The sequence below is a fragment of the Octopus bimaculoides genome, chromosome 7, assembly GCF_001194135.2.
Source record: "Octopus bimaculoides isolate UCB-OBI-ISO-001 chromosome 7, ASM119413v2, whole genome shotgun sequence".
In the NCBI taxonomy this organism is placed as follows: domain Eukaryota; kingdom Metazoa; phylum Mollusca; class Cephalopoda; order Octopoda; family Octopodidae; genus Octopus; species Octopus bimaculoides.
In genome coordinates, this window is record NC_068987.1 from 16,067,894 (window position 1) to 16,085,844 (window position 17,951).

At 38.7% G+C, this 17,951-nt stretch overlaps 1 protein-coding gene across 4 annotated transcripts in view; it reads left to right on the forward strand.

The window, feature by feature from the left end:
• Positions 1-17,891, forward strand: part of LOC106873380 (serine-rich adhesin for platelets) — a 178,690-nt gene extending 160,799 nt beyond the window's left edge. For all 4 annotated transcript variants that reach the window (XM_052969284.1, XM_014920720.2, XM_014920721.2 and 1 more), the window contains 7 exons: positions 2,444-2,817; positions 6,167-6,280; positions 7,373-7,473; positions 8,272-8,345; positions 9,858-9,934; positions 11,377-11,408; positions 12,836-17,891. In XM_052969284.1, the coding sequence (XP_052825244.1) occupies positions 2,444-2,817; positions 6,167-6,280; positions 7,373-7,473; positions 8,272-8,345; positions 9,858-9,934; positions 11,377-11,408; positions 12,836-16,985 (4,922 nt within the window). In that variant the 3' untranslated portion in view covers positions 16,986-17,891. The remainder of the gene's footprint in view (positions 1-2,443; positions 2,818-6,166; positions 6,281-7,372; positions 7,474-8,271; positions 8,346-9,857; positions 9,935-11,376; positions 11,409-12,835) is intronic.
• Positions 17,892-17,951: the final 60 nt, after the last annotated feature.

Here is a 17,951-nt window from a genome sequence, read left to right on the forward strand (position 1 = left end):
GTCAGTTGGTGTTCGTGTTTTTACATCCCTATCAAAAGAATAAGTACCAGATTAAAAAAAAAAAAAAACAGGTTTGATTTGTTTGACTAAAATTCTTCTAGGCAGTGCCCCAGGATGGCTGCAGTCTAAAGGCTGAAACATGTGAATATATATATTATCATGTAAAAACAAAATTATCATGCTGTCATATATTTTCCTCCTCTGGATGGTCCCGTTCCTGTGATTTTGCTAGAATTCAATATTCAACATACAGGAGACGGACACACTTTCTACAGCACTTGCCTTCACTGCAACCAGCATCAAAGTGTATGATTGTGTGTGTATGTTGAGATAGAAACAAAGAATTAGCATGTTCTTACAGCTTTATCTCTTACAGTTGTTTATCATTAAAAGTTGTACTGAGGCTATTTTCTTTTACTTGATCCTGTCATTTGACAGTGGCCATCCTGGGGCACCCCCTTGAAGGGTTTAGTCAAACAAATCGACTCTAGTACTTTTTATGTTTTTTTAAGGTTGCTACTTATACTATTGCTCTCTTTTGCTGAACTGCTAAGTTACAAGGATGTAAACAAACCAACACAAGTTGTCAAGTGCTGGAGAAGACACACACACAATATGCTTCCTTCCATGCAGTTTCCATCTATCAAGTTCACTCACAACGCATTGATCAACACGGGGCTAGTAGGAACACACTTGCTGCACAGTGGGATTGAACCCAAAACCATGTGTTACAAAGCTTCTTAGGAAAGCACCAAACATTCATTTGGCCACTCCACGTCATATGTCTATTTCAGCAAAGCTGAGTTCAGTCCGTAGCATCTAGACTCTAACTCAAGAATTACCTAGGTTTCATTCATTTATTTATAAGTTAAGCAATTAGCTTTGAAAAAATAAATAAATAAAAATAGGTTGTGGATTTCCTGTAGACTCAAATAATAGATGCATGTAGTATGATATTGCTGGGTTTTGTGACCTGAAATGATCGTTATCTTCTTTCATTATAATGCAGCCTGGTTAGTCAATTATTGTATAATGTCTTGGAATCTGTTTGGATCATGTATTCTATTTCGACCGAGGAACACCAATCTTGAAGCTTTATATATCTATAATGGTGAGATTATTACTAAGCTGTTGACTTTAGTGTCCGTTTCTTCTGACAACAGCATTGCTTTTGTTATGTCTTCTACTGTTATATCAAATACTGTCAAATAGGCATCACTTTATGTTGGAAGTGGTGCTGTAATACAGACTGTGGTTTCTTGATAAAATTGTCCGGCTGAGGTGGTGAGGCAAGACCTTCGTACATTGGGCCTCACCGAGGCGATGACTACGGACCGAGACCTTTGGAAATGGGCTGTGCGTGAGAAGACCCGGCAAGCCAAGTAAGATCGTTGCCAGTGCCCCTGGACTGGTTCTTGTGCGGGTGGCACATGAGATGCACCATTTTGAGCGTGGCCGTTGCCAGTACCGCCTGACTGGCTCCTGTAGGATTTTCGAGCGAGATCGTTGCCAGTGCCCCTGGACTGGCTAGTGCGGGTGGCACATAAAAGACACCATTTCGAGCGTGGCCGTTTTCGTGCGGGTGACACGTAAAAGCACCCACTACACTCTCTGAGTGGTTGGCGTTAGGAAGGGCATCCAGCTGTAGAAACTCTGCCAAATCAGACTGGAGCCTGGTGTTGCCATCCGGTTTCACCAGTCCTCAGTCAAATCGTCCAACCCATGCTAGCATGGAAAGCGGACGTTAAACGATGATGATGATGATGATGAATTAATTTTTTTCAACCCCAGTTGACTCCTATGAATGTTTGTATTATACATCTGCTTTTCAGCTGTTCTCTAGAAATAGAGCTAAATTTACTAAATGTGTGTCTTTTGTATTAATAATGTGTGTGTGTGCATGAATGTTTATTAATGTTCAGCAAGAGGAAAATGATGGAAGGTATTCTGCTCTTACTGAGTGTTGTAAGTGAATGCAGTTCTGATTTTGTTGTTATCAAGCTGATGTTTGGAGTATAGATTAACATGAAACTTCAATGGAAATTTTAATTTCTATCACTTTGAAAACAGAAAGTTTGTATTATAGAACCAAAGGTGGTCTCAGACAGGTTTGTATCAAAAGGGTTTATATGAAGTGGATTAGATGACTGTATATGATATTTGAATTAGGAAATGAGGTTTACATCTTGTTGGAAATATTTTACTGTATGTTCTAGTAGAAAATACTTCTGCGGAGAAGACTTGTTTTATCTACAGAAATGATTTCTTTCCCACAAGTCTAATGTTACAAGAACCCAAGGTAAATGCTGACCATTTGTGGTACTGTAATTTGTAATAAGACTAATAACCACTGTCACAACTTTTTGAATAATTATTATATTTACTAATTATATTTGCAGCTACCATGTGATTAATGTTTTCTCTTCTTTTGTTCTCATTGCAGATGAAAAACTTAATAAATTTCCTGAAAAAGTCAACTGTAGTAGTGGTACTGGTCATCGTAGCATGTCGTTATCATCTTCATTATCATCCTCTTCCTCATCTTCATTATCATCGTCCTTGTCCGTCACTTCTAATCATGTGAACTCCCTGGCAGACAGCAAGACCACTGTTGCTGGCACAACGATTATCAACAGCTGCACAACATCCCCTGCTGCTGCTGCTGCTGCTGCTATGGCAGCCACCGGTGCAGGGAGTAGCCACCGGCATGCCACTCGGGCTTCCCTTGTTGGAGGTGGCCACTCTTTGCAGGGTGTGCTAAGGCCACAGCAGACAATGAAAGAGATCTTGGCCAGTGTTCCTGGTGTCAGTAAAAAGGTAAGATACTGCATAAATAAATATACTCTTTTTCCTAAGCTCAAGTATTAGTTTAACTGGGAGGTTTCTGGATCATCATTGCCATCCTCTTCCTCCTCATCATCATCATCATTTAACATCTGTCCTCCATACTGGTTTGACTGGATCTGATGCATTGGAGGACTGTGTTGTTCTCCAGTCCAATGTCTACTTTAGCATGGTTTCTACAGCTGTATGCCCATCCTAACACCACCCTCCTTACAGCATGTACTGAGTGTTCTTTTCATAGCACCAGCACTAGTTAGGTCACCATGTAACTAGCATGAGCAGAAGTGTGGTTGAAAGGAATGCCTTTATGCTAGGTTCTCAGAGGTTAAAGTACAAAAGAAGGGACAGAAGTAGTCTTCTTGTTGTAGAGGAAGTAGATCACTGCCTCACATTATGTAAGTGCAGGCAGAGGCAATCGAGGTGGAAATTGCTAAAAACAACAGCTAAATATACATTTTTTCTTTCTTTTGCAAACAATTCTCTCGTATTTAATTAAATGTTGCCTATTTTATCTTTAGGACGAAACTAGCTTAGTCAGATTTGATTTAGAAAGCAAACCAAACAATTAGGTTAAACAATGTCAAACATTTGAAATTCCTCTTTAAAAAAACATAAAAACTGAGTGCTTGAGCACCGATGGAAACTTCAGTCCTGGATGGCTTAATTTGATTACTGTTGTGGTCAAGTTGGCATTGAAATCAGTAATCGATAATGTACTGTTCTATGTGGTCAGTAAATAGACCAGTTCTGATTTATTGGATCACTGCCAATATTTGAATTGTCTACAGCGATGATCAGAGGAGGTCTCCTTGATCAGAGCTGACGTAGCCATTGTAACTGTGGCAGCAACGTCATTACACAGTACAGCCAAATTGTATTTTTGGCAATACTTTTATTTTGTATTGCAGAAAACATATTTTAGGAAATTTTAAATTCTATCAGAGGTCTTTATCAAGTTATAAACATAAAGGCAAGATAGCATTAAACAGGATATAACCGCTGTATAATCGACTGACTGTTGTTTGCTACACATGAAGGCTTGACATCACTGAGATTATGTTGGTGATGTCATGTTTTCGGATCTTTTTTAAAACGGGGGCCACATTTTTCATTAACGAAACACTTTGAAACTTGGAACACTGGTAGAATGTGTCATATAAAACATCTTTTTCTCTTAGTCTTCTTTAAAAAAAAAGAAATCCCTAAGTTATTCCATGTTAAAGTTGTCGTATTTCTGTAATTTCAACCAATCACTGACGTCCATTCAGCCGATATACATTAAGTGCCGACTACATAAACAAACGATTCTGAAACAATTCTATCGGTGATAGGGTTAGGGTTAGGGTAAAACAGCAAATTTAAAAAGAAAAAAGCAAATAAAGCGAAGAAATGAAAAAAGCAAATTTAAAATGAAAAAAGCAAATAAAACAAAGCTATGGCTTAATCAGCCAAAGGAGTAAATGTAAACAACTGAATACTTGTCAGTGATTGGTTGAAAAAGCACCATTTGAGCGTGATCGTTACCAGTGTTGCCTCACTGACATATTTGTGCTGGTGGCACATGAAAAAACATTCGAGCGAGGTTGTTGCCAGTGCCGCTGGACTGGCTCCTGTGCAGGTGGCACATAAAAAACACCATTTGAGCATGGCTGTTGCCAGTACCGCCTGACTGGCCCTTGCGCCAGTGACATGTAAAAGCACCCACTACATTCTCGGAGTGGTTGGCGTTAGGAAGGGCGTCCAGCTGTAGAAACTCTGCCAAATCAGATTGGAGCCTGGTGTAGCCATCTGGTTTCACCAGTCCTCAGTCAAATCGTCCAACCCATGCTAGCATGGAAAGCGGACGTTAAACGACGATGATGATGATGAGGAAAGGCCTATTCAAGTCTTACAAAATCACACTGTTCATCATTATTGTCATCTTATCATCTCAATCATCAGGCAGCTTTTGTGCAGTTTTTATTCTCTGCCAGTGTGTTAAATCATCCCGTTATATGCACCTTGTGCACTTACCTTAAACTAGAAAGCTAAGTTCACTTTGTAGAATACAAAGAAAATACCAGATTTTTAGGTTAAAAAAAAAAGTTAGGGTGACTTTGATTCCTCTTCTCCAGAGATTTGAATAGCTCCATGAGTTACATATTTTCCTTCTTGACGATTTACCAGTACCCACTTCAGCAACATCTTCAACCGTAGACACTTGTCATGTGTGTGAAGTTAGTTCAATATCTCATACAAACTTTCCCAAACCACTAAGTTCTCTAACAGCCACACAGTTGTCTTCTCAGTAACTTTCAGTTTGAATGACACCTGTATAATTGTTTTTCTGGGAAGCATATTTTCATGAAATAACAAATTTAAGGCCAAAACTACGCAACTATATTCTGCAAGTGTTACAAGGGAACTAGAATTAAGAGCTCACCTGTCTAGTGAGTCAATGATTCAACTTTGACCTGACCTTTATACTGTCTTCCTGATCTCTGTAGCTGATAGAAAGAGTGAAGCAGCAAGATTTGGAAATTATAACATCACTGCATTGAGAAGGATTGCTTATCATTTAACTAGCTATACTGGTCACACTGCTTCATGTTTGTTTATTATTATAAACCATAGGCTGATGAAGGGTTGTGTACTGTTTATTGTGTGCATATATCAATGACTGATGCATCTGGGCACATCTTCAGTGATGTGCCTGGTATCATCAGGTGTTTCAGATCTTTCAACATCATACACCTCCCTCCAGGTGACCCAGATGGGGCTGATCAAACCCCCAGCTTGTGTCCAGATGGCCAACTAGCTACCCCATGGCTCTCCTCTTTTTGATTCACAGCCATCTTAAGGCCCTCTCTACCGCATTGGTGGTACTGTGGATGGCCTTCCTCCTTCTCACTCCCTCGATGCCCAAACTGCTGAAGGTTCTGGTCAGGGAATGGGCTGCGAAACCCCTGCATCCAACCTCCACTGAACATCCAATTGTTCAGAAATGTGGTAATTAGAAATGGTGTGTCCACTAATTGCAGTTATTTGGATAATGGATGTGATGAATCCAGCCACCTAATGTTTTCGTGAACTGTGCATCAAAATATATCAAAGAGGAAAATTTATTTTCTCATTGTAACATTTTATACATAAAACAATCTTTTTTTTTTTTCCTGCAAAAAATGTAAGGTCAATTACCTCGTTTGCAAGAAGTACATTAAAAGATAGTTAATCTAGCAGTCCAGGGGAACTAACTCTTAGCAAATTATTTTGTAGATTTCTATCCGTTATTTTGTTGTTCGTATATTTTAGTACTACAGTTGATCTCTTTTATTTGTTGTAGCCCCGAAAGAGAACCAACAAGAAGTTGAGTCCTGCTGCCCAGCTGGAACAAACAAAAGAAGGATGTGTTGACTTGGAGACACCTGACTCCATTCTTGTGAACACTAACTTAAGAGTGAGTTTATTTCTTTGTCTTTTCTTTTATTTGTTTCAGTCCTACTCAAACGGTTTTGGTTGGAGAGGTCAACTCCGGTGCTTATTTCCTGTAGACTAACCTACTGTACATATAATTATCATGTTTACTTCAACAACAACAAATAAATTAAAGTGTGTCTTATTCAGGCAAGTTAAGGTGACGAGCTGCTGGCTGAATCAATAGTGGATCAAACAAAAAATGCTTTCCAGCTCTTTATGTTCTGAGTTAAAATCCCACCAAAGTTCACTTTGACTTTCATCTTTTTGAAGTGAATAGAATAATAACAATTTAACATGGATTGATGTAATTGACCACCCCTTCTCTCTAGGTTTGTCCTTGTGCCAAAATTTTAAACCATTATTCAAGCACAAAATGTCAAAAAATACAGAATTGGCTTCAAAGATATGAAATAACATTTCCGTTCCAAGTTGTCATATATGTATTGGACAACTCTACGGAAAAGATTTCTCTCTATTTTCATCAGTTTATTTATGATTGGTATATGAATACTATTTCATAACTTCTTTTTTTTTATGTCTATCTCAGCTTTAGGTTTCACCCTCATCTTTCACCCTTTAGCTTTCAGATTAGTCTGTCGAATGTAATGTTAATTTATTCAAATTGGTTTGAATTAATCATGCAGTATCCATGCAGCTTCAAAAATTTCAATGATGTGAATGTATATATTTTTATGAAGACATTGCATGGTAGATGAAAACAGCCAAATCTGGTCAGTTTGAACATAAAACATGTAGAATGTTTGGGCCTCATATGGCCAGTTTAAATACTAAAGGGTTAAATAAAGATCCCTTCCCCATATTTGAAGTCCTAGCCCAAAGAGGCCATATCACTTGAAGATAATCTGAGCATCACCATTAATAAATTGCTCAGTCAAATGATCTTTTCATAACTGTACACAAGTATATAGACTCAGTAACAAGATATTGTTTTCTTTCTTCTAATATATATGTTATCCATTTTACACCAGTGGGATATACAATAATCTGTTTCGTATACATTAAACCAATCAGGATCACTGTTTTACAAGATACTTTTTAATTGTCTTTTCAGGCATTAATTAATAAGCACACATTCCAGCTTCTTCCAGCAGATTACCAGTATCGGTTGATTCAGCTTTTACCTGAGTGTGACCGGTTGGTTGAAGGGTCCAGGTAAGAAATAATAGTTTTTTGTTTTTTTATGTGCTTTGTTTAAACTAAGATAACAATTTAGGAGACATAGCCAAGCTGCACTGATGACAACTGACAGTAAAACAAAGTGACAGTTTAGAGCAATGGTTCTCAACTTGCGGTCTATTTGAGATTTGGGGTGGGGGGGATCCATGCATGCAAAATAGTAAATTGGATACACACAGTAATATATTAAGGGTCCATGAAAGAATTTTGACTTAGATGTATTATTTATTGGGAGAAACAACTGAGTTTCTTTCTCTGATGCTTTACATAGTTCAACCTACACAAGTTAATGTGTGATGACCAAAATAGGAATTTGAAAAGAAGTATGTATAAAACCAGGTTTTAAACATCAAGAGGCTATGGGGGGTCCACCACACTAAAATCGTAATGAAAGGGATCCCTAGGTAAAAAGTGGTTGAGAAATACTGATTTAGAAGAACTGTTAATTTGTTTGGCAATTGTGTTAACTGGTTCTTATAAGATACATTGTCTCTTTTAGCTGTTTAAAGTTTTTAGTAGAAGACTCCACCAAGGAATTTTTCGAAAATGGTAACTTTATTTCAGTGATAAGAGTATTTGTTTTTGGCTACACTGGCATAGGTTTGATGGATACTTGTCCAAAGCAGTGTGTTTCTAGTATGCATTAGATTGCAATTATAATTTTTCTACTTCTGTGGAAGAGAAGAATGCTATTGCCAAGGGAGATAATTAACTTTAAAGCCATTTGTTTGTTGGAAGAAATTTTCTATGCCTCTATCTTTTTCTTTTATACAGAATGAGTACAACTGCTTTAAATAATGAGTTCTTTTCCAAAGCCTGTCAAGAATGGAAAGAAAGATTGGCAGAAGGTAATATTTATAAGTCGTTTTACTCTTGCTTCTATTGTTTTGGGACAAGGAGTTTTTTTAAAAAAATACTATATCTGTATGTAAAGCACATTTGCATATAATGTGCATTCATGAAATAAAACTATCTCATGTACTGTTCCCTCTATACTGTGTGCATGCGGAGGCATATAGTTTTTGCAACCAGTGCACCAAAAAAAAAAAAATTCATGTACACAAAAGTTTGTCTAAAATAATGACTGAATTAATAATTATATTTATATATTCAATGCATAGTGCAAAACTTTTGTACATGCAAATATTAGAGGCAACACCGTTCTTATGTATAATGTACACTGACTTTTCTTTAATATTAGGATATATGGGGAAAAGACTGAATAGATTTGTTTTATAACTGCTGTATAAAATAATTGAAAATATTTACATATAAACGAAACAAAAAGAAAATTTGAAAGTGACCTTCAAACTACAGTAAGCACTCGCCATATTGCAGCTCACCTATTGCTCCCTCAGTACATCACAGACTTTTCTGGTTAATTTATGTAAATTTATATCACGGACTCCTCAATATATCTTGGATTTCTGCAGCCGATATATATTTATATTTTTTAAAATTTTAATTATTTCTGTGGTAAAATAAGCATTTTCACACCTAAAAATTAATAAATTAATAATTAAAAATGCAGTAAAGTACTGCACTGTATAACACATTAATTAAAATATATTAAGAGAAAATACATAGTGTACCATAAATGAGTAAATAAAAAATTGCACATACTGTATGGAAAACGAAATTTGGGAGGTGAGAGTGTGTTGCTTTGCATTTATGATAAAGTAAATATATACAAATTATAAAAATAATTTTAAAAATATACAGTACAGTACTGTTTCTACTTAGTGGATTTTCACCTATCACGGGGTGGTTTTGGAATGTAATACCTGTGATAGTCGAGGTATTATTGTATACTAGTATAGCTTGCAAAAAGTATTTGCTGTGTAGTCTACATCAGGTAAATCACAAATGTTTTTTCATGGAAAATAAAAGTGCCTAAAATAAATGCAGAATATATTAATATTGAGAATGTTGTATGTAATTTAAAAAAAATTCTGGGTATAAAGAATTTGATTGATTGTTGGAGCATGTATTTTTACATTGAAATGTTCTCCTTATTTACTGACCAATTAGCATCAACTCTGTTTTTGTTATTGACAGGAATCATTTGATATTTAAACAGAATTAACATTATTCAAAAATTAAGAAATTTGTGTACAAACAATTAAATTACTTTTAAATTGATTTCTTCTGTAGGCATAAAGCCAAAAATTTGAAAGGAAACAGACTGAGACTGGCCTTGTTGACTGTCTTAGCATAAATAGTATAAATGAAATGATTAGTAATCTAAAGCAGCTCACCAGAAGATCGTCCCCCTTTTTTTTTTTTTTTTTTTTACTTACATGAAGCTGGCATTACATTACTATATTCATTTTTCACCATTTTCTTATCCTAATTTGCAGGAGAATTTACACCTGAAAACCAACAACGCTTGAAGCAAGAAGAAGAGAAAGAACAGACGAAGATGGATCCTTGGAAGGTAAGTTATTATTAATATTATTAATAAGATGACTGATGGTGTTATTGATGGTATAATACAATTTGTTTACAACGATACAATATTCTGTAACTATTTCATGATAAGTGAGAACTGTTTAAAAATCTCCTTGTTCTTTTTATAAATCTGGTGGTTGCTTGTAGAGCTGTCTGTGATTGAACAGATTAGCACTGCAACTTTTTCACATCTTGGGAGTTACCGAGTCTAACAGAAACCTCTTTTGGATGAGGCACCCTGTACTCTTAGTAATTTTTTTTTAGCATTTCAGGCATAGATTTTATGAAGGATTATGCTTCCACTAAATTTCAGTTTCTTGGAACATAGAAGGAGTATAATAATGGTTAAAATTTCCTAATGATTTAAGCATTTGTACAGTGGTTAGATAAATGTGTATTTTACCATGAGTTCACAAATGTCAAGTTTGTCGTTATCTGAGTGTAACACATCATTTTATTGTTGGTGTTGTGCATATTGGCACAAAGATACAGAAGTGTATGGATCTTTTGAATAACAAATTTCCCAGAATACTATTGGTCCCAATTTTATTCATAATAATGGGATAAGTGAGTGTTGTTGATGTTCACCGTATCTTAATACTTTTAATACCAAAACCCACATAAGACTGTCCCTGGGTCTACAATACAAACGTCTTGTTTTAAAGTGATCTAAATGAAAATATTCATTCAAAATCTCATGTTAATTTGTTCCAAACATCAGCTTTGCGATAAAAATGTTATTTTACTGAATTCCTTCATTATCTTTAAAATGAATTGAAACAAAAGCAGTGTAATTTCAACAAAAATTTGGTAACAAAAGAGTTAAAAGAGTATAACTAAATACCGCAAACCATTTGCAGAGGAATCTGTAGTGGGGGAGTTTAGCTCAATCGATCAGAGCATCGTGACGCGTAATCACGGAGATGCGAGTTCGAGTCCACAGCTAACCACCTACACTTTTTTCTGCAAAATAGGGGTAGTTTATCCTGTTCAGGCTATATTATTAGCATTATCTTGCGATTGAGAATTTAAAAAACCACTTCTTTAACTTTCTAAGACATCTCAACTCTTCTAAAAGCAAACTTTGTTTGTTTGTTTACGTTTGTCGTAATTTGAATTTAACATATGATACATTACAATTTCTGCTATTTCTCAACTCATTTATTGCATAACAAAATCAATTGTTGACCTTTCTGGTGGGCAGATTTTAAACTTGTAATTATAGCAACATGACATAATTTTCTAACTGTAAATCCTATTGTAAGCAACTTTAAAGTGAGAAAATGAGAAGGAAAAAATGAACTTGAGCGAAAATTTATTTTTCATTGATTTTTGCCTCAGAAATACTGCTTGTTGCTGTCTTGTTAAAATACTTTCATCTACTTAAGATTTTAATAATTCTCATGATCTCTTTGTTTTTCTTTTCAGATGAAGCATTTTGAACAGGTGTGGGGGCAGAGGTGAGTTTGTCATTTTACCAACTACTACTTGAGTAGGGCGGCCTAATTAAATTATTGTATATAATTAGAAATAATAGGATCCAGTTATTCCATATACCATATTGTAAAAGTAATGTGGTAAAAATGTATAACATCATTCTCATAACACAGTTGGCTCGGGTTCAATTCCCAGCATGGGAACTTGTTATTCATCCCCATACCTTAGCAGTTCATCTGTGGCTCAACCCTAATCTTCAACCTATGCACTTTTTTGAATATTGTTACTTCAGCAACCCTTTGGAAAACCCTATTTTGGCTGCTTGTACTCAATTGGTTACTACCCAAGATTAATTACCATAGGCAGGGGTTTGGCATGCAAACTGAAGACGGTGAAGTTAGCCTTTTCATCTACCTCATCTCTTCTGATGACTGAGTGCTCAGACTAGCACATTACTGCACCAGTGCCAGCAAAGTCATCACCATTTCAACATCCATTTTTCCATGCTTGTTTGGCTTTGATTGGAATTTATTTAGACAGATTTTCTACGGTCCGATGCCCTTCCTGTCACCAACCCTCGCTCGTTTCCAAACAAGGTAATATTTCACCATGACCAGACATGTTCTTGAAGAATATTCGAAATGAATGACACTCCTTGTATGACAGTGAGAGTCACTTACAATTATCATGCAGTGTCAAAGCAATAAGACACAAACATACACATTCATGCACGCACACACAAACACACATCTCTCTCTTTACTCTTTTACTTGTTTCAGTCATTTGACTGTGGCCATGCTGGAGCACCGCCTTTAGTCGAGCAAATCGACCCCAGGACTTATTCTTTGGAAGCCTAGTACTTATTCTATCGGTCTCTTTTGCCTAACCGCTAAGTTACGGGAACGTAAACACACCAGCATCGGTTGTCAAGCGATGTTGGGGGAACAAACACAGACATGCAAACATATACACACACACACATACATATATATATATACGATGGGCTTCTTTCAGTTTCCTTCTATCAAATCCACTCACAGGGCTTTGGTCGGTCCGAGGCTCTAGTAGAAGACACTTGCCCAAGGAGCCACGCAGTAGGACTGAACCCGGAACCATGTGGTTGGTAAGCAAGCTACTTACCACACAGCCACTCCTACATGTGTATTATGAGCTTCTATTGGCTTTCATCAGTCCAGCCTATCGTGGAAGGCCCTTGTCCAAAGTGCCATGTAGTGGAACTGAACCTGAAACCATGTAGTTGGAAAGTAAACTTCTTATTCATAGAACCATGCCTGCGCCTTTGAAAGTTATGCATTTCTAAAATTAAACACATAAAATAAAATAACTTTAGATGCAGTTGAAGCTTGTTACTTTTTTTTTTTTTTTTAAATATTTAATTGTGATTTTTGTATATCCAAAAATCTGAAATGTTTTTCTTTCTTATTTTCAGAAATCTCACAGATGTTCCCAAAGCTACAAGTTCAACTCCTATTTCTCGGCCACGTTCACCTCAAGTTACCTCTCCAATGCGTCGCAAAACAAAGCGAGTTTCCAGTTTATTCAAACCACGTTCATTGGCTGTGACTGGTGGTGGTGGTAGTAGTGTTAGTAGTAGTAATAGAAGTAGTAGCAGCAGTAGTAATAGTAGTAGCAGCAGCAGTAGTAATAACAACAGCAGCAATAGTAGTGGTAATGGAAGTAGAAACAGTAGCAACAGCAATACCAAGTTACCACTTGTTGTGACCTCAGCTGCTGCAATGTCCAGTTCGGAAGCTGTGGCTGGTGTAAAACCAGCAACTACAGTATCTGTTTCCGTTACCACTACTACCTCAATTACCACCTCTTCGAGTGACCAAGTGATCAGCAGTGTCCCGGAAGTGATCAAAACATCACAGGTGGACGACCGACTACCTTCGCCTGGTTCCCAGGACATTGCCAGCAACCTGAAACGCCCCTTGTATGTGGCTACTGACCTAACTGGTGAGTTGGGCAGTTCTGCTGATATCGACAGTGTGAGCCCTTCTAAACGTCAAAAGTATTCTCCCAGTCAGAAATTTGGCAGTACGAGGATTCTTGCCCAAACCAAAGCGTCGTCTGAAAGCAGTCGACAACCGAAAACCTCACATTCATCCTGGGGGGGCAGTCCTCAAGAGAAACAGGCTTCTCCTGTAACAGCATCAAACACTCCTTTAATACACCCACCTCGCCTTCAGACTGCTTTACTGCAAGTATCAAAATCCTCACCCCCTGCTGCAGCTAGCAGTAGTAACAGTAGTACTAATACTGCTGACAGTTGTGTCGCTGAAGCTTCTTCTAAAAACTCCTCTGCCCCTGCAAATCAGTCCCGCGTACTTGCTCAACTCCAGGTACCCTCTCAGTTCTTGGCTGCCACGGTATTGGTAAAGTCTCAACCGAAGTCAAAACCTGTTGTTCGAAACAGCACTAATTCGAGTCAGTCCAAGACGACGACGACGTCTGTGACAGCTGCGACATGTACCGAACCAGACACGAGTTCACCGTCCAACGAGTATCGTCAGAATGTTTTTGCATTGTTTCGGAAGTTACGCAGTAACAACAACAACGACAACAATGACAACAGCAGCAGCAGCAGCAGCAACAGTAACTCCAGTTCTAGTGATTCAGGTACTGTAACAGCTTCTGCTACGTCACCAACGCTGACGACAACAACAACAACAGCAACAGCAGCAGCGACGACCACCACCACCACAACAGCAGCAGCAGCAGCAGCAGTGGCAACATCAACTATTAGTTTTGTCAACAGCAACAGCCCGAACAGCAGCAACAACAACACCACCACCACCACCACCTCCTCCAACAACAACAACAACAAGGACAGTTCAAATAGTAATATAAACAAAACTGAAAGCGTGCCAGCATCGGATAGTAGTCTGGCACCATCGCAGAAGAACAACGATGCTGTGAATCTGCAACGTTCGCATGAGATCTGCCAGGCTGTGTTTGAGAGAAGCCGAAGTAATTTGAATAAGAGCACAATGGTATCGCTGTTGCCAAAATCAAGTAGTGTGGCCATTCAAGTGACAACCAATCAATTCCAACAGCATACGTTTGGTGCACCGAGCATCATTATCCCCCAGTCAACCATCGCCAGCTCCAATCAACAAAAACTCACTCCTGTAACGAGCTCCTCAAGCCAACTGGGATCTTCGAAAATCTTGTTCTCACAGTCGGAGTCTGTTTCTAATCTGTTTGCTCAGTTGCAGAACCCGAAATCAAGTTCTAAACTTGTTGTGAGCGGCACGTCTTCGATGCTGTCGCCGTCATCGTCATCATCATCAACAGGCAACATTGAAGAAAGTAACGAGGGAGTAAACGACAACACTGATAATGGCAGTAATAATAAGGACGGAGATTCCAAACAGGACGACAGTTCCAACGTGCAGAACGACTCGGCCCTTGGTTTGGTTGGCATGGAGCTACCATCTGCATCCACGTCACCACTTTCCTCGGATACCACGGCAACACCGGCAACAACAGCTGCCGCCGAGCAGAAAGAAGTGCACGCAGCCATGACATCCGCTGCGACAGACGTGTTAGTACAATCGAGCTTGCCGACCACCAGCACTGCAACCACCACCAACAACACCACCACCTCAGCATTCTCCAGAGTTGAAGGTTCTGCGGCACTTTCTGCTCCAGCCAACTCATTGCAATCCATCTCCACCACCACCACCGCCTCATCACTCAGCAGCCCCAGAACATCCCTGTCTCTAATGTCTTCTATGACGACGACCACCACTGCGATGACATCTACCACCTGCTCTTCACCTTCGCTAACTGTAGCCCTAACCTCTACTCTATCTTCTCCTCTCTCTGCAGCTAGTCAGTCTCCTGTAGCCGTTACTACTTCAACTACTACATCTACCAATGCTACTACTACTACTGCTACTACTACTACTTCTGTTACTACTACTACTACAACTACTACTACCACTACTATGCCTACTTCGAAACCAGCCTCAAGCGTTGTTGAGGAAACAAGCCCAAATCCAGAGATTCTGTCATCGACAAGCAGAAATGAGAAAGCAGCTGTGAAGACAACACCTTCAACATTATCAGCAGCAGCTGTAACTGCTAGTAATACTACTACTACTTCAACAACTACTACTACTACTACAACCTCAATCCTAGCTACGGCTTTGTTAGCGCCGCCTTTAGATTCTGGCTGTGTGGTCAGAATACTGGAACGGACAGACAAAAACTGTGAAATGGCATCGGAGTCGCCGCCACCGCCGCCTTTACCACCGGACAAGGTAGCGGTGGTGTCCGCCTCTGGCCAGCTGGTTGACTCAACGTCACAGACCATGGACACTGCCACTACGGCATTGGCCTGTTCTCAGACTGACTCTAGTACCACTACGGCGTTGTTAACATCAACAATAACAACTGTAATAACATCAACAACAACAGCTACTGTTGTGGTACCAGCTACTATGGCAACCATTGCAACCACTTCTTCTTCTTCTTCTACCACTACTTCTTCATCCTCCTCCTCCTCTTCTCCACCTACTGTCTCATCGTCCACCTCCTCCTCCTTTTCCACTTCTCTGGACAACACGAATCCTGATTGTAGTCAGTTACCCTCTTCCAAAAGTAGAAAGCTTGATGGTCAGGTTTCTGTTGCCCCGCCCCGGTCATCAAGTGCACCTCCAACCACATTGTCCACTAAAACGCCTGGCCACACGGTCGTCGCCGGCAGCAACACGGAAAACATTGCCCGGTCGGCCAGCGTGGACACCAGCATCAATGCTCTCTACAGCAGCAGCAACAACAACAACAACAACAACAGCAGCAACAGCAATCAACTGAAAGATGACGAGCTGCCCCCAGTGTCAGAAACATCGAGTACCCCGAACGACGAGGTCGACACTGAACACAAACTTTATCTAACACAACAAGAGGTAAATTTTTTATCGCGAGCTGGCACTGCTACTGCAGCAGAACAGAAGGGGCCTCCAAGTAACTCAACTTCTGTATCAAACGACGTAACTAGTAGTAATCATAAACCTATCACCCTGCTACCCACTCTAGCACCCACACCCTTGGCTTCGACGCCCATCACCACCATTATAATTACAACCACCACTACAACTACTACTACTACTACTACTACTACTACAACATCCAACGTCGCGTCTGGCACCCCAACCCCTCAACCCTTACAATCCCCCAATTCCTCTCTCTTACCGCCAGACACAGTAGACAGTGTCCAGAACATCGCGTTAAGCTTAGCAAACAATGTGGAGGCGCATATATCTGACCTTTTGAGCACACCCGTATCCATCATCGCCGGCAGCACCCCTGTGCACGTGCTGGCAGCCACCAGTGTCGGTGACCCGATGCACATGATCCAGTCGACCGTCTTGCCATCGATGGTCGCTGCCGCCGCTGCTGCTGCGGGTGCCGCTCCTGTCCCAAACGGCAGCTGCGCAATCGCGCAGTCACCCAACTGTGCCTGCAGTCTAAAGGCCATGGTGATGTGCAAAAAATGTGGTGCATTTTGTCACGATGACTGTATCGGGCCGTCACGTCTGTGTGTGACCTGCCTGATTACAACGTGACATTGCGTGTTGAGGAGTTTTGTTTGTTTTATTCTGTTTATATACATATATATATATATATATGTATATGTACATTTTTTTTTTTGGAACTTAATGTGTGAAAGATGAAAACAAAATTAAGGAAAAGAAAGCCATATTAAATAATGATTATGATGTAATAATAATAATAATATAATAAATAATAATAATAATGATATGACGTTGGTTGATGAAATAAAAATGTTAGTAGAATCTGAATGAGTGTTAGGGTGTGTGTGTGTGTTTGTGCACGTATATGTGTACGCGTGCGTGCGTGGATGTGCGTGCATGCAGACGTGTGTGTGTGTGTATTTTTTTGAGACAAAGAGTGGCAGTGAGAGAGAGAGATGACTGACTGCAGGAGAGAAGGTTAGAATGAATTGATTGCGAGATGAGATGATAAAAAGACTTTATCACATGAAGAGGAACAAATATAATTAAGAAGAAACATTTGAAAATAAAAATAAAAAAAAAGAAAATACTTTTTGAAGAAAGACAAAAGGAAAAAAAAAATATGTGAAGAATAAATAAATAAATAAAAAAAATTGAGATGGAAAAAAAATAAAATAAATTAAAAAAAAATTACCCTCAGAGAGATGTTAAATGAAATATAGTGAATAAAAAAAGAACTATATGGAAATATTTGAAATAATGATGGATGCCAAATAAATTTTTGATGTGATCAGTAAACAAAAACAACAAAAAAATTTCAAAAAAAAAAAGATAAAGGAAAAAATCTATGGGCTGTCCCGTGAGGAGGAGAAATGATATTGTACATTTTTCTTATATTCTGTATAATGTCTGCCTACCTGTGAATTTTTTTCTTCTCATTTTAGTGAGAGGGAGGGGAAAAAGAGAGAAAAAAAACTAAAATTTTCTTCAAACAAATTTAATTTCAATTTTTATTTATTTATAACTGTTTTTGTTTGTTTTCGTTTCAATCTTTGC